Raw genomic sequence first — 23,120 nt, forward strand, 5'->3', positions numbered from 1 at the left:
TGATGGGCAGCATAGTTGGAGTGAGAGCTCCTCGTGCTTAACATGGAGCTTTCTGATGTCATGAGGTCCCACCCGCACTTCTGCTTCTCCCTCAAACCCACCTGGTTCATCCCACTCTCAGGGTTATTTGGGGGGCTGTTGGGGCTTGTAGGGCTGTGGCAGAGGGCAAGGAATCGGGATCTTGCAGTAACATGTGTCAGTGTATCCTGTCAAGCAGTACATGGGTGTTTATTCCATGCAGGGAGCTATTTAGCCTTCATTTGGCTGGTTTGGTGTTTTTTCCCTGGAGTTGCTGTGAGTAGCAGTGGTGCAGAGTGCCCATTGTAGACAGGGTGTTTCTCTGCTCTTGTACTGCTGAGAAAGACACAAAAGGAATGTTCCACAACTTTAAATGATGGAAAATGAGTTGAAACTGTAGTTATGTGATGCAAAGACGAGTTGAAAGAGTCACAGCTCCCTGGTCTGTTGATGAGAGGAGACAGTGGCCCTCGGGGCCAAGGACAGCGAGTGAGAGGGCACTGAGCCCCATCCTTGTCTGGGCAGCACTTCAGTGGGAGCTGGAGATGGAGGGAGATGGCAGGGGGGGACGAGTCACCCCTGGGATGAAGGAACTGGGGTAGTGGATGTCCAGGTCTGCTCTGTCACCTCCCTCTAGATGAGCCAAAAGAGCATCTCTGGGGTTGATGTGGGGGAAGGTACCAACAGCCCCCCTAAATTTTGTTCCCATCCTGCCTCTTATCACTTAAGGAAATCCTATTTCAAGGCCGCACTAATGAAGCCTCTGATCTTTGCAGAGCCGGGCTCGCTCGCCTTTAATCCCGGCCGGGCTGGGGTGCAGGTGCCGCGGTGCCGGCGGATTAGACGGTCCCTTCCCTTTGTGAGAGCCGTCACTCAGAGCGGCCGTGCCCCGGTGAGCGCACCGGCCGCGGGGCTCCGTGTTTGGGCCATTCACCAGGGAATATTAAACTTCGCTGCCGCGGAGTCATTACACGGCGAGGCTGGAGCTGCTGCTCTGTTTGTTTTGGAGACAATAGGGCCGGCAAAGGGCAGGAGCCGCAGGAGGACTCATCTCTCCCGTTTGCCTTCTTGGCCCCGCGGCCGAGGTCACCTCTCTGCCGAGCAGCCCCGCTCCTGTCACCCCTCCCTGCCCTCCACCTCACCGGGCACGGCCCGCGTGGGCTCCTCCGGGGTGCCTGGGCTCGTCCTGCCCCTTGTCCTGGGGGCACTGCCCCGCCGTGGGCCAGGGAAGTTGTGGCTGGACGCTGGACCCCTGGTCCTACCTGGGCTTAGCTACCATGTCCCAAGGCCAGCTCCTGCAATCCCCCGTTGCAGCCAGTCTGTGGCTTTGGCAACTGCAGGAGTGGCACCGCCAGCGTGGCCCGGGCTGTGGGGAGCAGAGAGACAGGCAGGAGGGAGAAATGGGGCTCACACACACACACACACACACACACACACACACACACACACGCACACGCACACGCACACATACACACACACTCCCTTTAGGCAGCTCTTCCTGCCCTGGGCAGCGTCCCTCTCTAGGCTGGTGCAGTCACCAGTCTGGATCCCAGTCTGGCAGCTGGAGCTGATGCTGCCGGAGAGATGGCAGTGGGATGTGGGAGAGACAGTGGTGGGATGTGACCGTCCCATTCCCAGGTCACTGCCAGAAAGGGAAGAAAAGGCACAGAGATTTTCCTGCTCCTGCACTCACTCCGACATCCAGCGGCCCCGAGGCACCGGCCCCTCTTCCCGAGCCGCGGAGGTGGCCGAGGAGTCACCTCCGTGATCTCCAACAATCGTGTTCCTTATGGAGGCCGCCCGGACACAGCTGGGAAGGTGGTTTTCTTCCTCCTCTGTTTGCTCTCGTGTGTCATGACCCCGTCGCCAAAATAATAGTGGAAATAATACTTGAAGGAAAGGAAGCGGGGGGGAAAAAGGCGAGAACGCGAGGAAAGCGGAGGGGAGAGCACTCAGCATCTCTGCTCGGCTCCGTGGCCTCCCGCAGAGTGAAATGGAGGCAAATAATGCCCTGGAGCTCCTTTCCCCAGCAGTGCAATCAGCCCAGCTCGGAGGGGTTGCAGTGCCCAGTGGCAGAGCTCTCGCCGGGAAGGTCACGGCTTCAGGGCATCAAACCCTTCCTGCCCGCAGCTGCCAGGGGCATCCCAAACCCTCTCTGCTGCTCCCGGCTCCCTCAGAGGGCAGCAGGGGCAGACAGGCAAGGTACAGTTTGGAGAGAAACAAGGGTCCGTTCAGCTCCATCCATGGATGTGGCGCCTTGGGCACGGCCACTCTCGTTTTTGCTCCCAGGGAAGTGGCACCACATCCTCCCCATCACGCACCTGCACGTGCCCCGTGTTGACACAGGGATGGCGGATGCTGGGGGCTGCCCTGAAGCAAGAGGTGCACCCATGGAGATACTTCGGTGCTCCAGTCCAGCCGTGGCGCCGCTGGCACATGATGAAGCCCCACAAGTGATGGGGCAGAGGTGCTGCGTGGGGTCGGTGAAGGTGCGGGGAGGAGTCTCACTCTATGGGGGGAACAGCGAGGGACCATCCAGCCCCGCCAGCCGAGGCTCACCCCGGGCATCGCCTCGTCCCCCCGCACCTCCTGCTGCAGCGCTGGGAGCGTTCCCGGGCGCAGGTAACATTTGGGCACATTCCCATAACCAAGTGCCTCCAACTGCTGCGGTGGCAGGGCCGGAGCCCCTCTCCAGCGCTGCTGTTTGCTTTGCAGCCTCCTTAGCCCCCATTGAGGCTTTTCAGCTCCAGCCCCTTCAGGGGGTTTAAGTAGGTAAAACCTGAGGAAGAGGCTATTTTCCTCCCTTCCTTTTGAGCCCTGCCTTGTGCCCAAAAGGCCCCCTTGTTTCACGCGTGCCAGTCACCTGGCTGGGCCCCCAGCCCCTTTCTCTCCCAGCCTTCCCTTTCTTTCTCCTTTCTCTCTTTTGACTTTTCCAGGAGCCCTCGCTCTCCAAACGAGCTTCAGATTGGATCCAGATTGAGGTCCCTTTGTCTTTCAAGGGTTGTACTAAGCTAATTAAATGTGATCCCAACAAATAAACGCAGATCTCCCCATTACATTCAGGCCTGCCTTTCAGGCAGCACCGGGCGGCCCCTCGCCCCCGCCCGCTGCGCACAGGGTCCCCCTCATTGAGTCCTGGCCATTGAAAGCACTGCCAGGATTTCTTTTGTGCCGGGGGTCTCCGAGCCCTTTTTCCATCAGAAAAGACCCCCAAACAGCAGCTCGGCCTTTGTGAGTTTGCAAGCAAACGCCAAAGAAAAGCCCCCTGAATGCTTTAATAAATGACACATTTAGCAACTTCGGAGGCGCCTGGCTCCTGCGGCAGCCGCAGGGGTGCGATGATCCCTCCTGCCCCGGCTCCCCCGGCTCCCGCAGGGGTGCGATGATCCCTCCTGCCCCCCCTTCCCTCCGGCTCCCGGGGCATTTGCAGCCCATGGAGGCGCGGGGGATGCGGCTGGAGCAGCTGACCGCCTCGGCTCCCAGCCCGGCTCCTCGCCGTCCCGCTTTCCCAGAGCTCGGGGGGTCGCACGGAGCAGGTGATGGGGTCGGCCAGGCCACCCCGAGCCGGCCTGGGCTCCGGCGCTTCGGGCAGTGAGCAGGGCGCAGCGGGGTGGTCGGGGCCGGGGGGCTTTTGCCTTCGGACCCCGCGGTCTCTTTGCCTGGTATTAGCGCTGGTAAATCCAAAATCGTTTTTAATGACACACCCCCCCCCCCCACACCCTCCACCTCGGATCGGGAGCTGCGCTGGACTTTTCTCAGCTCAACTAATATCTTTTTAATGGCTTTGGGAGGGGGCAGAGCCCGGCTCTGCCCTAGAGCCTGGATTGCTCCAAACAGATGTTGGGGCAGAGGGAGGGAGATGCTCTTCCCTGCCACGGACTTTCTTCTAGAGTTCAAACGAGAGGGGAGCTTTCAATCACCACCAAAAATGTATTTCTCCCCATTGAACAATGGGCTCCTTTCTGCGCCCCGGGGGACTCGGCTGCGATCGCGTTTCTGCTGCCGGAGAGGAGAAACCTTCGGTTTTAGAGCAGGAAAACTCAGCTCCGTAAAGGGCTCTTCCCTGTGCCGGTTATTTCGTAGCTCCGCATTCTCCCTTCCTTTCACCCCTCTACAGGAAAAAAGGAAAAATAAATAATACAAAATTATACTAAGGAAGCGCTAATCCTCCTCCCGCTCTGTAGCCCTTCCCCGCTGAACAGGAGCCGCCGCAGATCTTTGCGGTAAAGCCGGGCTGTTTGCGGGGTTTGAGAAACGAATCGCGGCTGCACCGGCCCGGGGCAGCGGCGGCTCCATCCCCACATCCCGGCTCCATCCCCGGCGGCCCCACAAGAGTTAAATTTTAAAGCAAATCAAATTCCCATTGGCCACTGTATATTATCTCAGCAGTCTTCATTTGATACCTCTTTAATACAGAAAGGAGCTTTTCAAACCCCTTTTCTCTCTTTTCTCCCCGCCACTCTTTAAGAGCAATAAATGTTCAACTGCAATAACTATAAATCAATCTCCGCTCTGTTCAAATCCTATTCATGCGAAGGGCTGGAAGAGGGGAGAGAGCTCCCCCCTCCCCCCCGCCCCCCAAAAAGCAGCTGCTGGGCTCTAATCTCCTTTCTTGCACTGTCATTCACCCTCATTTTTCCTCCATCACCCCATCCCTGCAATCTTTTCTTGTTTTGCTTTTCTTTTCTCTCTTTGCTGCATTATGATCCCATGTCTCCCCTCATCAGACCCCAACCTTGTCCAGATCCTGACCATCCCCTTGTAGGCTGTGAAAGAAAAGAAGAGTCCATGGATGTCAAATTGGTCTCAAAAAGACCATGAAAGATTGATTTGCTCCACTTTTCTTCTGCCTGACATTATTTCTGAGGGTCCTGAATGGGAAACCAGAAAGTCTGGGACTGGAATAAAGATGTTCTCTCTGTAAGGGGGAGACGGGGGGGAAAAATGCCCATTTACTCCTGGCCCATCAACCCTGCAAAACAGAGCAAAAGAAAAGAGGACTGTGGCTATTCAGAGTCAGACCAATATGTACACCTCCCAACAATATGCCAATATACTGAGGGCTTCTCTATTAACACCCATGAATATTAAAGTGCTCACTAAACGCTCAGAAGGAACTTTGGGAATATACACATGAAAATACAAGCAGCATTGTGCGGGGCTCAGAACAATGGGGCGGCGATAATGGCCCTTCTCTATTAACAGCCATGAATATTAAACTTGTTTCCTCTTAAATGTTAAAAAGGAGGTATAGCTGCGATATTAAAAAAGAGAAATAAGGAGGGGGGGATACACAGCAAAGCACCTTTCTAGGACGGGGAAGAAGCTTTGGGAAACAGCTGGGGATATTTAAAACCACGCAGAAAATGGAAGAATTATTTTTTTCCACCTTTTTCCATCGCTCCCCCCGACACCGCCGAGCCCCCGCAGCCGGAGCGGAGCTCAACGCAGCCCGCACCGGAGCCACAGGGGGTTTAAGAGCATCTATTATTTTTTGTCCCGGGATAACTTGAAGGTTGAAGGGTTTTCCCGGGGAAAAAAAAATAATCCAAGGACTGGCTTGTCTCGGCGACCGGAGAAAGCCGGTGTTGGGAACCTTTCCACCTGATGCGTTATATTTAGCAAAGCTGGAATATTCTGGCAGCTCCTCTAACCAAAGTCCAGAAAAAACAAATAAACTTATTTTTACGCTTATTAAACCCCAAACCAACCCCTGACAGGTTGTTAACCTCCCTTTTCCAGGGCAGCGCTGCCTCTCGCTGGGCAAACACCCTCAATAAGCACAAATTTGGGTGGGTTCCTGACATTTGCGTTTCTTCTTGACTGGATTAATAGAAATAATTGCACCTGGTTGTAGCATCATTTCACCAAGGGCAGAAGCCGCTCCACAGGTCCACCCTATACAGCACCCACCTAGGGGATGGGAAGGGGGTCGGGGCTGTGCCTGGCTCCTGCTCCGGGCACGGTGAAACCCGACGAGGCTTCCCGGGCGCAGGAACCGGCCTTTGAGTCCCTGAGGAATTTGGGGGCCTATCTTTCTCCCCCCAGCCCTTTACAGCCCCTTGTCCCCATGAAAATCAAAAGAACAAGGCTAAGGAGAGGGCTCTAAGCTCCGACACAGCAGGACTGGGTTTAAATCCGGGAAAGATTAACCCTTTGCTGAGCCGGCAAAGCTCGGGCCGGGTCGGGAGGGGAGCTCTGGGTTTGGGGGGGACTGCTCTGGTGCCACCTTCCTGGGGATCAAGGGTGGCTGCGGGGCTCCCGGGGCTCGAATGGGCGCCGTGGCTGCCCGGGGATGGAGGTGTTGCGGCGGCAGAGCTCCAGAGATGCTGCCGCCTCCCCCGGAGTCGGGGTCCGGCACTGGACAGAATTGTCATTGCGGGGACGTGGGGAATCCACGAGTGCATCCCCGATGTATCCGCGGGCACAGTACCCACGGGGATGGGCGATTGAGGATCTGCCGGACTGGAGGCGGCAGCCGGGAGAGCCTGGCCCTGGGGTCTAGCGGGGATCAGTCCCGGGAGCGCCTGCCCCTCATTTGGTGTTTGGGGACCCTCGCCGGGATTTAGGGGCGCAGCGCCGGCTCCTCCCGGTACCAGCCGAGGGTGCGGGGGGCAGAGGGGAGCCGCGGCCGGTCGGGACCAACTGGAAGAGCCTCGGCCCGTTCCCCCAGGACCTCGGGGGCCAAATGTCGCCGACCAGTGGGGGTTATCGGGCTCGAGGCCGCCAATTTCGTTGTGGTACTCAAAGGTGCCGAAGCGCCACTTTTCAGCCCCAAAACGAATGCGGGAATCGGGCGAGGAGCGAGACCGTGCGGGACCGTACCCGAGGGTGTGCCCTTTCAGTGGAACACCGGCGGAGGCATTTCTGCCCGTTTCGTTGCTTTTCTGACATGCTCGGGGGCAAGTGCCAGGGTTTGTGTTTGCCCGGGCGGGGAGCCGTCCCGGTGCGTGTGTATGTGCGTGTTTGTATGTGTATGTGTATGTGTATGTGTACGTGTATGTGTATGTGCATGTGTGTGTGTGTGTGTGTGTGTGTTTGTGTGTGTGTGTGTGTGTGCGCGCGCTCGCTGTGTCCCTCCCTCCTTTCAGCCACCCCACCCCCGGGAGGGGAGGGAAGGAGAGGATGGAAGAGGGGGGGCTTCGACGGCTCGCCTCGCTCCGGCAGCCCCAGTCTCTTCGCCAACGTCAGGGAGGTCATTAATAACCAATTAGGAGGGTCAATGAAGCTCATATATAGCCGGGCGGGAGCCGCCGAGCCGCACGGAGCCCAGCCCGCCGCCCACCGCCCGCCGTGCCCGGCCCCGTCGCGTCCGGCCCCGCCGCCTCGCCCCCATGATGGGCTCGGTGCTGCCCGCCGAGGCCCTGGTCCTCAAGCCCGGGCTGAAGCCTCAGGGACTCTCGCTGGCCGAGGTGATCACCTCCGACATCCTGCACAGCTTCCTCTACGGCCGCTGGAGAAACGTCTTGGGAGAGCAGCTATTCGAGGAGAAGAGCAGCCCCAAGACCGCCTTCACGGCCGAGGTCCTGGCTCAGTCCTTCTCCGGAGGTGAGTGACTCCCTCCAGACCCACCCAGATGCCCCCGGTTTCCCCCGCCGGCCCCGGGCCGGGCTCCCGATGCCCGGCGGTGGGATGCGGTCCCGGCGCCCCGCTCTCCCCAGGCGTGGGACTGGAGAAAAAGGGCTTTAAATTCATTTGGTTAACTTGGGCTTGACCTGAGAAAGTTCCCACTTAAACCGCGGGCTGGAGGAGCCGGGGGGGCCGGGGCCGCCCCGCATTCAGCCGCCCGGGACAATATCTTTTCTCTCGCCCCGGCATCGCCGGGGCGTCCCGGCTCCCTTTTCCCCCTCTCGGATTTCTGTTCCTCTCTTAATTTACCATGAAGGCTAATTCCATTTCCATTCACGATATGTCAACCATCTCATCTCCCCATTTTGTAAGAGGAATTCCTGGGCCCTTTTAAACAAGCCCTCGCGCCATTCAGGCACAATGTACCGCTACAGCATTCCTAAAGGACTAATGAATTTAGAATTAGCAATTTCTTTCTAGTTGAGTTTAATGAATGCAGATCACTTTAACAGCATGACAAATTGCTGGATGGGCCGAAATAGACACCATTTAACCTCCTTTCCCAGCCCCGCTCCCTCGCTCAGCTCGGGATGCTTTTCCCAGGTACCTCCTCAATGCCCCGGGGGAACCTTGTACGGCTTTGTGGGAGCCCGGTTGGGCGTTTAAAAGGCTCAGCCTCGGGGTCTGGGCTGGGCATGGGGAGGGGTCCCCGCCGCCTCCAGTCTCCCCCCGCCGGTCCCTTTCTGAGCCCTCTCCTCCCTCACAGAGGTGCAGAAACTCTCCAGCTTGGTGCTGCCGTCGGAAGTGATCATCGCCCAGAGCTCCATTCCCGGGGAAGGGCTCGGCATCTTCTCCAAGACCTGGATCAAGGCTGGCACCGAGATGGGGCCGTTCACGGGCAGGGTCATCTCCCCCGAGCATGTGGACCTGTGCAAGAATAACAACCTCATGTGGGAGGTAAAGACCACTCCTGACCCGCAGCCCGGACTGTCCCGGGGGGAGGCAGTGCCGGGTGCTTGGGCTCTGTCCTGTGCCTGGGAGGCACCCGAGACCCTTCCCGTGCCTCAGTTTCCTCATTCATACAAAGATCTGGGCAGGTGGGCTTAGGAACCCCTTGAGGGAGGAGAAGGCTGAGCTTTCCTTAGCGCTCAGAGGAGCCCCAAAATGCTGCTGCTCGTGTCCCACACAGCCAAATCACACTGTGCTCTGCCCTGCTGTGGTGGAACACCCGAATGGCTGCTGCCGCTGTGGGCACTGTGGGCAAAACCAGCTCTGCCCTGTTCCCTGCTTTGTGCCAGACCTGGCGAGGTTAATCCCAAGGCAAGCCACAGGATTTGGGAGATCTGAAATGCCAGGATATCACACATTAATGCCCAGTCAGCAGAGAGTTTTCCTCCTTTATTTGGTTTGTTTCATTCATACTTGCACTTAATGATTGTTAATTATTATTACAATTTTATCTTTAATAGAAACTTGCCTCACTTTTCTTGCCACCCTGCAAAGCATCTTGCCAGCTCTGCCAGGCACCCTCCCCTCCACCCAGGGATGCTCCTGCCCCCCCAGGCACCTGCAGGATGTTGAACAGCTCCTTCCTCTGGGGCTGAGCTGCTGGTGGGGCTCTGCCAAGAAGAGGGATTGGGGTATGGAGCTGGGTTATCCAGGGAAATGTGGCCATGCCAGAACAGAGCAGCCTGCTCAGCCCTGCTGCAGATGCACAGTTCAGGACCTTTAGCGGAAAGGGTTCAGATATCTCCTGCCTCTTGGAAGGGTCCCAAAGCCAGCCCAGCCCTGCCCAGAGGTTTTATCTCAGGGGCAGGAGGTGGAAGGGCTCAGCCCTCCATGGGTAGCATTGTTACCAACTGCCCTCTGCCCTTCCCAGGTCTTCAACGAGGATGGCACAGTGCGGTACTTCATCGATGCCAGCCAGGAGGACCATCGCAGCTGGATGACCTACATCAAATGTGCACGGAACGAGCAGGAGCAGAACCTGGAGGTGGTGCAGATCGGGAACAGCATCTTCTACAAGGCTATTGAGGTAAGTGAGGCTGAAGGGTGACCAGGCAGCTGTAGAAAGGGAGCAGGACAGTGGGACGCTCACCCCACAGTTCCTCCCTCCCTTGTTTTTTGGGCTGTCTTTGGGGTGTCTGTGGAGGTACAGGGCAGCTTTGCTATCCATAGCACTCAGACCCGCTGGGATAGGTGGGCACCACAGGGAGTGGCCATCACATGGGCTTCAGGGAGCAGTAAAGTTCCCTTTCCATCTCTATCCCCTTTCATGGGGTGGCCTGTGCTGAGCAGAGAGAGAACAAACACTGCCTGAGCTTGTTTGGGGTGTAAAGTGTAAGCAGAGTTGCAATGCTGGCCCAGGCAGGGATTTGGGCAGAAAAGGGGTCTGATGCTTATTGAAAAATTGCAATTTTGTGCAGAACCTGCTTCTCTGTAGCAGGGGAATGTTTTGGGGGTTTCTGTGGAACCCAGGTGGCTGAGTGCAGGTTGTGCCTGACTCCTCACAGCTTTGCTTGGATGTCACACTCTGGCTGTACATGGAGCAGGGAGCCATGGAGTGGGCAGGGAGCAGTGCTGGCACAGCTGTGCCTCGGGCTTTCTGCGGTTGGGTTGCAGAGAAGGGATTCATCCTGCCCATCTCATCCATGTGCTCCTCTATGAAGTGCTGGTCCGTGCTGGTCCAGCACAGGAGCAGGTGCTGGGCCCCAAGGATGGCACAGGCTGAGGGTTGAAAGCTGGAGGGCACCCACAGCTCCCTGCAGCAGACACTGGGATGGAGGTGGGTGCCTGGGTCCCTGGCATTATTGATGCCATGAGTGTACATGTCACCCAGTGACAGCAGGATGACAGTGAGGACCAGCCCTGCTTGTGTGCAGTGTCCCCATAATCCGACATTGTTGCCAGTGGAGAAAGGTGGTGGCCTGGGGAGATGTCCCTGTGCAGCAGCTTTGGCTTAAAGAGTTACAAGAGAGAACATCTCCCAATTCATCCCAGACCAGAACTGTAGATTGTCCCCATCCAGTATCGTTCCCAGAGTCTCACCTGCTCAGGAGCACTTGCAGCTCCTGGGAGAGGGTCTCAGCCATGAAGGAGTCTGAGTGCCCGCTGGTTCCATGGGCATGGACAGCTCCATGGATCTATTCAGGCTCCTGAGCTGGTTTACAGAGGAGCATATGCTCAAATGCTCCATGGCACAGGACCACAGCCCCATCCTGCACTGAGTCAGCAGCAGGGCTGGCTTAGGGATTGCTGCAGGGAAGTGGGAAAGGCGAGTGGGTGGGTAGGAAGAGGAGCAGGTATATTCTCTCCTGCTTCAGGAGAGCTGTGTCCCTCGGGCTCTGCTGCATTTCCCTGTGCAGTGCTGTGAGCAAGAACCCCAATTGCTTCCCTGCTGCTCTTTTCATGCTGGACATCCTTCCTTAGGCCTCAGCTATTTTAAGACCTGATATTCCTGTGGCAGCTGTGCCTGTTGTGACAGCAGCTTAATTGCTTTTTATTACTGTTCTTAAATTATGCAGATAAGTAAAATAACTCCGGGTAGCTGTGGTGTAATTAGGAATACATCTGTGGCTTTCACACCTTGCGCAGCCACGGGTGGTGGGGTGGGTGGTCCAGTATTTGTGGAGGTGCTTGTAGAGGCCCTGCATAGTCATGGTTCATTTGCAGGCTTGCCCCCGGGGCTAAAACAGTGAGCACCAGAGCAGGATGAGTTTAATTCCATTGGCACAAGCAGTAAAATTCAAAGGCTAAGAGTGCTGACCCCTGAGTGATGGAGAGGAGAAGGTGGGGATGAAGGCATGGCAGGTACCTGGTGGTGCTCCTGCTCCTGTTGCTGCTGGGTTGGCATGGATACCTCTGTGCCAGGAGGAGCAAAAGGGGACAGGTGAGAGTGTGAGGAGGGAAGCATGGAATGTATGAGGAGCTGAGTCACAACTGTGCACAACAGGTTAAGGAAGTGCCTTTTTTCTGGGCTCCGCATTCCTGCCTATACACACACAGAGTTCCAAACCCCATTACTCATTCAAACCTTTACAGAGTTTGTGCATCCAACAAGAAAAGGAAAAACAAGAGATTTTCCTCTAGTGGTCCTCTCTCTGCTCATTAATCCCCTCACCTGGACTCCTGGGCAGACCAATATGGCATTTTAGAGCAGAGCAAACCCTCTTGTCACCTACCACACCTGCCCTGTCACCTCCCTCACCTCAATGCCTGGACTGAGGGTGCAGCACCAGCCTGACACCAGCTGGAACAGCTCAGTCCTAGGCAGGACATGTGCACACTGACCCAAACTTAGAGCTGCCCTGCTCAGCAGGACATGTCCGTGCATGGGCACTGTCACCCTCCATCTCCTGTCCCCCTGCAGAGCCTCCTGCCCGTGCCCACTGTGCCCCCTCCCCAGCAGGTAACGTGAGCTGCTCAGTCCCTGCCACTCTGCACCCGCCTCTGCTGCACCGTGGCTCCAGCACAGCTTCTCCTAGGATGCCTTTCTCAACTATCCACCACAAGATTGGACTTATTTTGTGCCTTTTCTGCTATTTGCCTTTAATATTTTAATCTGTTTTGCCTGTTCCTGCCCTTACTCGCTGTTTTGCTTTTCCCATCCTCATTCTCAGCAATACCAAGTTGCTGCTGCTGCAAAATAAAGTGAGGGCAGCGAGTTTTGGATTTTGATCCGAAGGCCCCGAGATTCCTGGAAGACAATTTAAATTTGCTTTGGGGTGTGTGCACATGGTGCTTCACCCACTGCTGGTGTGGGTGCAGCAGCTTCAGTAGAATAAAACACACACATATGCACCCATGCAGAGTGTTTTATCCTTTCAGCAATACTTTATTTGCTTATATTAAAAATAATTCATTTTCTGTTATGAGAAAATGACACCAAAACCCAGCACAAATTTGGGATGCAAAAGGATATTTTCTTCCCCTTCTTTCCAAATTCCTCCTCTGCAGCCCCAGTGAGGTCTTTATGCAGACGGGCGTTTAAAACATACGAAGTCAAATTCCTGCTGCCTTCAGGTGCTCAAAATTTGGCTCATTTTTTCAGTGTTTAGGTGATCTAACTTATGATCTGTGTATCATGTGGATGATGCTTTTCTTGGACTACTCCATGTGTGCAAAACCATCCTCCGAAAGGCAGGACTTTCCTATTTGTAAATTTGGTTCTTAACACTAGGGACATGCAAGGGGAAATATAGGTATTTTTTTAATGAAGTGATGTTGTTGTTAATGTTGTTTCAACCATTGTGAGAGCGTCCATCTTCCTGGCCACAGCTGCTGCACACAGGGAGCCTTGAGCAGCATTTCCTGGCCACTCTCCTTGACAGTGCAGGAACAAAACAGGGGAAGGAGAAGTGCCATTACTTCAGGGAAACAGGGGTGTGGGTGATGCAAACCCCCTTTCCTGACCCTGTAGATCACCTTGGGCTATTGCAGGCACTGTGCCTTTGGTGTGGGATGTGGGCAGCATCTCACACCCGAGTCGTGGTCTCTTACAGCAGCTCTGAGCTCTCCTCTGATCTGTGGGCTGACGAGCCCCTTGCTGATGGATCTGCATTTCCACCTTCTAAAATCTCAGATGGGAGATGCTGCCCCACTGCAGGAGGGTGTTGATGGCTCCATCCAGAGATGAAATGTTTTGCTGGAGGCCTGAACTGTGGCTCAGTGTCAGGGCTCCCTGCTTTTATCTCTGTCACTTGTGCCTCACTGCATTTTGTGGCACCACAAACGGTTGATATCTCCGTGTCTCTGTGTGCCACCATGTTCTCATCTCTCTGAGCTGTTGGGACCTCTGGTTCCTTCATTCCAGAGAACCCACCTCTGTCCATGTGCTCTGTAGTTGTGCATTTGTCTGTCACCTCTTTGTGTCCCAGTGTGGGGGAGACCCTGGAGAAGGTTTGTGCAGGTGGTGGGTGGTGCTGAGCTGTGCCAGTGCCTCCAGTGCTGTGGCCTGGGCAGGTTCCAGGTGGCAGCAGGGTCTCCCAGAAGATGGGGTACAGCAGGGTATGTCCAAAGGGACCAGCACAGGGATGGATATTCATCTCCCCTCCAAACCTTCTTGTCTGTATCTTTCTTTCTAGATGATTCCTCCAGACCAAGAGCTGCTGGTCTGGTATGGGAACTCCCACAACACCTTCCTGGGCATTCCTGGTGTGCCAGGACTGGAAGAGGAGCAGAAGAAGAACAAACATGGTAAGTAGCATTGGAAATAGCCATGGGTGCACCATTCTGCCTGTTCACCCTGTGACCAACTCTCAGGCCATGGGGTGGGCATGAGGCAGGGCCATGCCAGGGGATGTCAGGTATCCCAGTGCTCTGGGGACAAACGCAGCGGTGAGGAGACAATCCATGCAGCTTGAGCAGATCCCCAGTAATTCAAAGGGGTGCCTCCAGAATCGTTTGCCTGTGGCTATTGCTGGTGGGGTGTCTGGCAGTCACTGCCTGACCCAGCTGGGCAGGGATAAGCTGCCAGAGTGTGAGCAGGAGGAAGGCAGCCCCAGTGCTGAATGGATGCAGATCCTGTGTCTCCACTCTGCATTTAACAAACGTTTCCCCATATCACCATCACAGGAGGATTTTCTCTCCATGGGTTTTTGCTCTCTGCTTGTCTCAGTGGCTCCCCAGGATGCTCCTCTGCGGGCATAGCAGTGCTCAGTCACTGCTGGGGGATGCTGTCTTTGGTCAGAGCCAGATCCCATCTGTGCTTTCTGATCATCCTTTCCATTCTGAGAGAGACAGATCAGAGCAGGAGGAGAAGCTGGGACCAGTGCAGGGGTGTGGGTTCCTGCACTCACTCCCTCCAGCTCTGCTAGAGCCCAGAGAGGAGAAAAGTGCCTTTTGTGCCCATCTAGTAGGAATTCATTCAGCTCAGCTTGAATGTTCCCCCTCCCCTAAATCTGGATGAGCTCATTCCCAGTGTTGGCCCCATCCCAAAGTCCCAAGTGCCAGCCTGGACCCCACTCTGCATGGGATGGGTGTCCCCACAAGCAGAGACCCAGCGAGGGGGCTCAGGGGGTTATCCAGGGCATCCAGCACCTCAGTGCTCGGGGAGTGGGTGATCTGCTGTGCCAGAGGGCAGTGCCTGACCATGCCCTGTCACCCCCAGAGGATTTCCACGCGGTGGAGACGGGGGCCAGCACGACGGGCCGCATGCGCTGCGTCATCTGCCACCGTGGCTTCAACTCCCGCAGCAACCTGCGCTCCCACATGCGCATCCACACCCTGGACAAGCCCTTCGTGTGCCGCTTCTGCAACCGCCGCTTCAGCCAGTCCTCCACCCTGCGCAACCACGTCCGCCTGCACACGGGCGAGCGGCCCTACAAGTGCCAGGTGTGCCAAAGTGCCTATTCCCAGCTCGCGGGGCTGCGGGCGCACCAGAAGAGCGCCCGGCACCGGCCCCCCAACGCCTCCCTGCAGGCCCACTCGCCTGCCCTGCCCGTGCCCCATCCCGCCTCCCTGGCCCATCACATCCCCACCATGGTGCTGTGAAGCCCCCAGAATGGCAGTGGGATTTTTGGACTGCAAGGACTGATGCTGAGATGTACAATGGACTGGGGGGTGGCCCTTGGCAGAACTGGGGGGTAGAGGCTGCTTCGTGTCTGGGTTGGTTTTGGGGTACAGGGTTTGGCAGGTGAGCGAGGGGAACCCCTGACTCTGCAGCTGCACTGTGGGGGCTCATCCCCAGGGAGATGTGGTGTAGGGTGGGCTGCTGGTCCCTGGGGATGGCAGGGGAGAAGGGACACAGTGGGATGTCCTGCATGAAGCAGCTGAAAAGCTGGGCCTGGGTGAGTTACATCTGGGTTTTACAGATAATTTGGTGAAAAGACAAATTGCTCTTATCCCTCCTCCTCTGCTCCAGGAAGTGTCCAGCAGACACTTGGAAGGCTGGCACAGCCATCCCAGTCATGCCTGTTTGTCCCAGGGGTGGCTTTGGCCCCGGTGACTCTTCCAAGGGACACATTTCACTCCTCATGAGCCCTGAGTTTCCCCCACCCAGACCCCCTTCACTCCAGTCTGAGCTGTGCACTGGGGTTTGTCACCACTCCGAGTGATGCCGTGGGCAGAGGGGACACATTCCATAGGGCACACTGTGCCAGCTGGGAATGCCCTTGTTTTTTGAGGGAACCCTGAGCTCTGCCAGGCTGTGTCTGTTCCAGCCCTTGGAGAAACTCTTCTCATCCCTTCTCCAGACATGAGGGAACATTTCAGCTGGAACTGCTACTGCCCTCTGGGGACAGAGAAAACCCATCCCCGGGCCAGCTCTGTCCCCAAGGACAACTCCAAGCGCCCTCTGGAGTCCCCACACTCTGGAGGAGAGCTGTGTATCATAAAGCTTAAGAGAAGGTATTCTAATATTAATTATAAGTCTAAGATGTATAAAGTTCTCACAAGCCGTGTTTTGCTTCCAGAAAACAAAACAGAACAAACAACTGTCACTTTAACTTTGTAAATATTTATGTAAACATTATTTACAAAACTTTGATATTATATATTATTTGATTGTATATGTACACAGTGTAAATACATTTGTACCTCTCTCTTGTATTCTAAATAAAAATTACTTGGAACATTTCTCATTTAGAAGAGGGATAGCATGGAGAGCTTTATTATGTTGTGTTCCAGGGGAAGGATGTGGTGGCTGGAGGGAGTGAAGGTCTTAAATAATCAGTGAGTGAGGAGATGTCGTGTTGTCTGATGGACCAAGGAGTTGATTTAAGAAACAATCAAATCCAACAGAATAGAACAAAATCCTTCCTTTTATTCAGTGCTGGGAATAGGGGGAGTGACCCCACCAAAGACATGTTCAACCAGACTTTTGTGTTTCCAGGTTTATATCCTGTGTTACAAATAAAAACCCCTCCCCAAAGTCAAGCAGGATATTTTGGGTGACTTGAACAGCTCTAATGGGCTGCTCTTACCTCTGCAGCTCTATTATTTCTTTTTAACTAAACAATGTTACAGCTTCAGGCCTCTAATCTAGACAGGGTTTCTGATTTATTTCTTACAGCTCAGCCTCTAATCTAAACAGTGGTTTTGGTTAATTTCTTAAAGTTCATTATACAGCTACAGGGTTAAATTCCTCTTTATCTAAAGCCATGCATGGTTAAGATAACTGATAAACTTGGATACAAGCGAAAATAAAAAAAATATATAATACAAAATTAGTACAGTTCTCATTAAAAATTAGTAAAAGTCATATGATTTTATGGTGAAAGGATAAAATCCATTTTCTCGCAGGGTCCCTGTATCAGACTGCTGCCCGTGTGTCAGCTGTGAGGGGACACAGGTGCAGGTCTCGCTGGATGGATGTTCTGGATCCTGGAAAAGCAGCTCCTCTCTGCCTGGTTTCCCCTGGGACCTCCTCGGCAGCTCCAGGCCCCGCACCTGAATTAAAAGGGTTAAGTTTTCCCCAGACCCATCAGTTCCCGCTGGCTCTGCCAAGCAAAGGGGGCAATGCCGACCCCTCAGGGGTGTTTAGGCCGAGCTTGAGGGCTGGACAGGTCGGGGAGGATTAGGGATCTGCCTTCAGATAAACAGGGGACACCCTGTGGGCACGGGCACCCCAAACTGGGGGTGCTGATCCCTCCCACCCTCTGCAGCCTCAGCCGAGGGGTCTGAGGGGGTCCCCGAGCCCCTCCTGGTTTGCCGGGTGGATTTTTGGAGTGTGCCACCTGGGTGAGATACCATGCCCTCACTAAACATGGCCGCTCCCCATGGGTTTCAATAGGGTGAAACCCGCAAGTCGCTTTTCTGCCAGTAACAAATATGGATACCTAGATCCCTCCCCTCTGCCCTTACTCAAGATGGCGGCACCCGCGCCTCAGGTGCGTCCTCGCCAGCAGCCAGCATGGCGGGCGGAAGCGGCGCCGTGGCGGAAGCGCGCCCGCAGCCAAGATGGCGGCGGTCACCATGAGGCTTCCGCAGGTCCGTGGGCCCCTGGGGACAAGCGCGCCCCGGGGCGGCGAGAAGCACCTGGTGGCACCGGGGGACACCATCACCACGGACACGGGATACATGAGGTACGGGCTGCAGCGGGCCGGGGGGAGGCGGCGGCGCGGCACGGCCGCGGGCAGCCCTCAGGAAGGCGCGATCTGTCCGCAGGGGCCACGGCACGTACGTGGAGGACGACAAGCTGATCGCCTCGGTGGCGGGCGTGGTGGAGAGGGTGAACAAGCTGGTGTGTGTCAGGGCGCTGAAGGCCAGGTGAGCGTGGCCGGGTACACAAAAGGCATCAAACCCCTTCATGCTTCCCTTGTATTATTTTCTACCCCAGGTAGGGTCGGCTAAAAAAGCTGTCGGGCCCACACCCCGAAAATGATGATTTAACCCCTTCCCCTACTAATGAACCCCCAAGCCAAACTAATTTCTATATAAGCTTATTCAGAGGAACAACCATCGCAATCTCAAGCAACCACTGAATAACAGCATGAATTGGATTAGAAATTAACTCTCGAGCTGTCCTTCCCCTTATCTCAAAACCCACCACCCACGAGCTGTGGAAGCCACAACGAAATAAATCCTTCGTAGTCCGAGCAGCTGCCTCGGCGCCACTTCTGAGCTCCCCTCTGTGTCCCCCCAGGTACAACGGCGAGGTCGGCGACATCGTGGTCGGGAGGATCACGGAGGTAACGCAGGAGGGCGCCCCCCTCAGTGGGTACAGGGACCCCTCAAGAAAGTGGAGTTTATCCCTTCCCCATAAAACCATTTGGTCTTTATGAATTTTTAATCAAACGTGTACTAATTTTGTATTATATATTATTTTTTTATTTTTGCTTGTATCCAAGTTTATCAGTTATCTTAACCATGCATGGCTTTAGACAAAGAGGAATTTAACCCTGTAGCTGTATAATGAATTTAAGAAATTAACCAAAACCCCTGTTTAGATTAGAGGCTGAGCTGTAAGAAATAAATCAGAAACCCTGTCTAGATTAGGGGCCTGAAGCTGTAACATTGTTTAGTTAAAAAGAAATATAGAGCTGCAGAGGTAAGAGCAGCCCATTAGAGCTGTTAAAGTCACCCAAAATATCCTGCTTGACTTTGGGGAGAGGTTTTTATTTGTAACTCAGGATAAAAACCTGGAAACACAAAAGTCTGGTTGAACATGTCTTTGGTGGGGTTACCCCCCGTGTTCCCAGCACTAAATAAAAGGAAGGATTTTGTTCTATTCTATTGGATTTGATTGTTTCTTAATTCACAGTCCAAGCTGGGGCACTTCCCAGGATCCCAAACCACTGATATCTCCACACAGGACACTGGGAGCGTGTGGGTTTGCCTGGGATGGGGCTGGAAGGACCAGCAGGGCTGTCCCCTCCTGCAGGCTCAGCTCTCAGTCAGGTTTGCAGTGTATAGCAGCAGGTTATTTTTCCCCCCTCAGGTTCAGCAGAAGCGCTGGAAAGTGGAAACGAATTCCAGGCTGGACTCAGTCCTCTTGCTGTCATCTATAAATTTGCCTGGTGGGGAACTGGTGAGTGTAGCTGAGGCAGAGCAGTGCCAGAGCCCTGCCTGCTGCTTCCATGGCAGGAGCTGAAGTGCTGGGAAGTTCTGGAGCCCTCCCCATGGTTATCATGAGTGTGGAGTTTGTGGCTGAATCTGTAGCTCTGATCTCTCTTAACTCTCCATGTTGTAACACTTCAGTGACCTAAAGGTGTGCTGGTCTGCCTGGCTTTCCTTTGTTGTATTTCACGTGGCATTCTCAGGTCCCCCACAGTGAGATATTAATGGATGTTTTCTCATTCAGAGCCACACGTAACTTTCCTTGTGTTATTTCAGAGAAGAAGATCAGCAGAAGATGAGCTTGCCATGAGGGATTACCTGCAGGAGGGGGACCTCATCAGTGTATCCTTCCACTGCTCCCACTGCCAGGGGTGTGGGGAGAACAGCCAGGGCTTGTCTGGCCTGGCTGGGGGTGACAGCTGTGCTGGGGTGGCACTGGGCAGCCTCAGGGACCTTGTTCTCCTTAAGTGGCACCAACAGGCAGAGGTCCAGTCTATATTTTCTGACGGGGCTGTGTCGCTGCACACCCGGAGCTTGAAATACGGGAAGGTGAGTTATTCCAAAGCTCTTGATCTTGGCCAAATTCCACACCAGCTGACTTGCATAAGACCTTTAGGTTTTGGTTTTGTGGGTTTTTTTTAAGAAAAGAGCTCTGGAGTAGAGCAGGATATTGTTATAACCAATTCCTGCAGCATAGGAAGAATCTCAGCTCCTGTGTGGGAGCACCAAGTGGAGTTTTCCCAAAGCAGAGGAGGTGTCCTTGAGCTGCCCTTTGAGCCAATGCTCTCCTTGTCCACAGTTCCAGCTTGCCAGTCCCGTTTTCCCCACTAGCCACTTGGGAATTAAATCCTGGAGAGAAATCTTCTCACTCCTCTTCTGCAGGCTGTTGCCCCTGTGTCTTGTTTCTCTCCCCAGGGCTCTATTTTAGGCTTTACACAGTTGGCATTTATCTCTGGTTTTGTGCATTGAAATAAGCCAAGGGGCCATTGGAGCGTAGGCTGCAGTTTGGGATTACCAGACCAAGGGTATTAGCACTTAAAAGATGAAAGGGAAGTGTGGTTATTACACAAAGGGTGAAGGACAGTGATTGGATTAAGAGGGAAAGTGTTCTGCTAAATTGGGCCTCTCAGTCCTCGTTTTTCTGCAGGGATGGTTGATGTGTAGTTACGATCAAGATATTATTAACATTTGTGCTAAGCACTTAGAGTATTCTTCATCTTCAAAGGACTGCACAGGCATTAGCTAATCCCCCCAGCGCTCCCAGAGGCAGGCAGGTTTTATACTCACTGTTTCACAGGAAAAGGTGTTAAAATGGAGTGGTTGCCAGGCCAGGAATGGAGTGAGTGTGTGTTGGTGACTTGGTGTTATCTGTGGTGGCTCGTGTGTCTCAGTCTCACGGTCTCCTCTCCAGCTTGCCCAGGGTGTGCTGGTTCAGGTCTCTCCCTCCCTTGTGAAACGCCAGAAGACTCACTTCCATGACCTGCCCTGTGGTGCATCCGTGATCCTCGGCAACAACGGCTTCATCTGGATCTACCCAACGCCAGAGCAGAAGGATGAAGAGTCTGGGGGCTTCACCACCAACCTGGAGGTGAGGGCTCAGGGAAGAAGAACCTTCTCCCACCAGTGTTGGTTTTCAGTCTAACACAGAGGCACATGAATAACCTGAGAGTTTCAGGATTTGGTGCCAGGTTCACAGCAAGGCCTTTTTACACTCAGCCTGCATTATTTCCCTGTGCATTCATCCCTTTTCCTCTGTCCTCCCTCAGCCAGTTCCCTTGTCGGATCGGGAGGTGATCTCACGGCTCCGAAACTGCATCCTGGCTCTGGTTACTCACAAGATGATGCTCTTTGACACCAGCATCCTGTATTGCTACGAAGCATCCCTTTCTCATCAGGTACAGAAACCAGAGGTGTTTGTTCCACACTGGGGGAGGGAACAGAAAGGCTGCATCAGCTGCTGCTTTTCACTGTGATTTCTGCCAGCGCAATCACAGGGAATTCTTTTCCTGTAAATGAATTGGATCTTCTGCTTTCATTCCCAATGGCAGCTTGCTCAGGATGTTCTTTTGAAGTATACTTGTGTTTAAGTCATCTCTCCCCATCCCAAGTAAGGTGTGTGTCCTTCAGGAGAGATGACAAGTGTCAGTGGGATCTCCTTTGATATCCTCTGGTCTCTGTAAGAATAGTTAACTGTGGCCAAGTTGACTTTGCATTGGACCGTTTGCCATAGGTCTCATTTCACCACAACCCTCTAAACTCCCCTGCTGTGTGTCAGGGACATTTGTCCCCATACAGTGTGCAAAAATAGTAATTGCTTTCTGGTGCCAATGTTGCTCTTGTTTCCACTGCAGATCAAGGACATTCTCAAACCGGAGGTGATGGAGGAGATCGTTCTGGAAGCTCGACAGAGGTTGCTGGATTTGGAGGGATAGGGCACATGGCCAGAAGCAGTCATTTGAAATCCCAGCATGGCAGCTTTTGATTCTCAGTATTATATATTCTTTTCAGTGTTCCAGGGCCCAACATTCATTCCACACTTCAGAAACCACCAAAATTCCTCATTCCTAGGGTATCTCCTGAGTCCTTTTAGTACAATAGTACAAAGTAGTATTTAAGTACAATAGCCTTTTAGTGCAGCAGCCTGAAAAATTGATATCTGACCTTTATAAAGATGCAGATGCAAGTGGGACATGTCTCTTTGCACCTGTTGCTGCATCTAGTGCCCCTCAACTTTGTGCAGAACGATAGAGAGGAAGGGATGTGTTTTGTGATGTTTCTCTCTCCCCAAAAGATGTTTGGGATTTTAATTGACTGTAACACAGATCTGCCAGTCTGTCCCCTGACTGGGAGCTCTTGTATTTAAGGCTGTAAATTCAGGCACACGTTTTTAGAGAACAGGAGTATCCACACCCTTGCTAACCACAATTTGAGTCTGGCTGTTCATGGCTTGTATTTCTCAGGGGTATGAGATGGGATGTGGCTGTTGCTGTCCATGTGAGCCAGGAGCCATGGACAGGCAGTCTCCTAGTTTGTATATATCCTGCTGGTCTCTTTTTTTATGCCTGACGTGGTGAGCTCCTCTTTTGAGGAGGCACCAGTATTGTTTTGTATTAAATATTTTACATTTCAATAAATTTTTTGAAACAAATCAGCCCTTCAGCAGTGTTTGAATTAACTTGTCTTTCTCCAGAATTCATTTGGTCTAGCATGAGGGCTATGGGTGCCTCAAGTTTTCTTGTGCCAGGACACTTGAAATGGTTGCAATGTCCTGTTTCTCCCCTTCCACTGTTGCTCTTCATCCCATTCAAGCTGGATTTGACCTTCTTCTTTAGCCCATCTTCTGTGCAGGGCTTCTCTGTAAGGATTGCCTGGAGTTGTTCACAGTGGCTCTCCCAGCATTGCCTCCCTGCAGGATTCCATGGAGAGGTGAGTAATGAGGTGATTGGGGATAATTGAGAGCCCAGTATGACACTGGTGATCCTCAGCCCAGTGCTGAGAGGTGGCAGTCAGTCACCTCCTCTGTGCAGAATGGACTTGATGTTTTCTTTGGAGCATCCTCTCAGCTCTCTGATGCTTCCTTAAAGCTGTTGTGTTACATCTGTATTGTATCTGTTTGTACTGCAAGTAATTCTTGCACCACAGCACTGCAATTCTTACAAAGGATGATAAAAAAACCCTAATTGTCCCTGAATCCAATTCTAACACTTGCAAATTCCCACACTTGCCTCAGGCAGAATTCTTTGCTCAGTCTTTTCTTGGGAACTAGAAACTCCTTTCACTGCTGCTCCTGCAGCGCGGGCTGCTCTCCCTGTGGTCCCGAGCAGGCACTAGATGGCACCTTTGGATCACAATTATGGCACTTCCCTTCCCAGCTCCGCCTCACTGCCCTGCCGAGCAGCAGAGCCTGGATGGCTGCCACCAGTGCTGCTTCCCAAATCCTACAGCATAATGGGGCTCAGTGGCAAAGGACAAGCAAGGACATGGCTAATCCGTTCTGCTTCTGCACAACTGAAGCTTCTGCACGTGCTGCCTCTGTA

At 53.8% G+C, this 23,120-nt stretch overlaps 2 protein-coding genes across 2 annotated transcripts; both read left to right on the forward strand.

Annotated features, from left to right (window-relative positions):
* The first annotated feature begins 7,352 nt into the window (after positions 1-7,352).
* On the forward strand, positions 7,353-15,078 carry PRDM12 (PR/SET domain 12). The gene is made up of 5 exons (XM_071574494.1): positions 7,353-7,566; positions 8,354-8,544; positions 9,467-9,622; positions 13,671-13,782; positions 14,696-15,078. Exons 1-5 carry the CDS (start codon positions 7,353-7,355, stop codon positions 15,076-15,078), a joined length of 1,056 nt encoding a protein of 351 aa, XP_071430595.1.
* Positions 15,079-17,476: 2,398 nt separating this feature from the next.
* EXOSC2 (exosome component 2) lies at positions 17,477-22,234 on the forward strand. The gene is made up of 9 exons (XM_071574233.1): positions 17,477-17,609; positions 17,692-17,793; positions 18,170-18,215; positions 18,965-19,054; positions 19,360-19,425; positions 19,564-19,632; positions 20,495-20,671; positions 20,850-20,978; positions 21,435-22,234. The coding sequence occupies exons 1-9, from the start codon at positions 17,485-17,487 to the stop codon at positions 21,513-21,515; spliced, it is 885 nt and encodes a 294-aa protein (XP_071430334.1). The 5' UTR covers positions 17,477-17,484; the 3' UTR covers positions 21,516-22,234.
* Positions 22,235-23,120: the final 886 nt, after the last annotated feature.

The sequence above is a fragment of the Pithys albifrons genome, chromosome 20, assembly GCF_047495875.1.
Source record: "Pithys albifrons albifrons isolate INPA30051 chromosome 20, PitAlb_v1, whole genome shotgun sequence".
Classification (NCBI taxonomy): domain Eukaryota; kingdom Metazoa; phylum Chordata; class Aves; order Passeriformes; family Thamnophilidae; genus Pithys; species Pithys albifrons.

Excerpts from the sequence above, each read along its gene's own strand:
- PRDM12 (XM_071574494.1), top strand. The coding sequence starts at position 7,353 with ATGATGGGCTCGGTGCTGCCCGCCGAGGCCCTGGTCCTCAAGCCCGGG. Across the intron at positions 8,545-9,466 it reads ATAACAACCTCATGTGGGAG|GTCTTCAACGAGGATGGCAC; the intron begins GTAAAGACCACT and ends TGCCCTTCCCAG. Across the intron at positions 13,783-14,695 it reads GCAGAAGAAGAACAAACATG|AGGATTTCCACGCGGTGGAG; the intron begins GTAAGTAGCATT and ends TGTCACCCCCAG.
- EXOSC2 (XM_071574233.1), top strand. The coding sequence starts at position 17,485 with ATGGCGGCGGTCACCATGAGGCTTCCGCAGGTCCGTGGGCCCCTGGGG. Across the intron at positions 20,672-20,849 it reads GCTTCACCACCAACCTGGAG|CCAGTTCCCTTGTCGGATCG; the intron begins GTGAGGGCTCAG and ends GTCCTCCCTCAG. Across the intron at positions 20,979-21,434 it reads AAGCATCCCTTTCTCATCAG|ATCAAGGACATTCTCAAACC; the intron begins GTACAGAAACCA and ends TTTCCACTGCAG.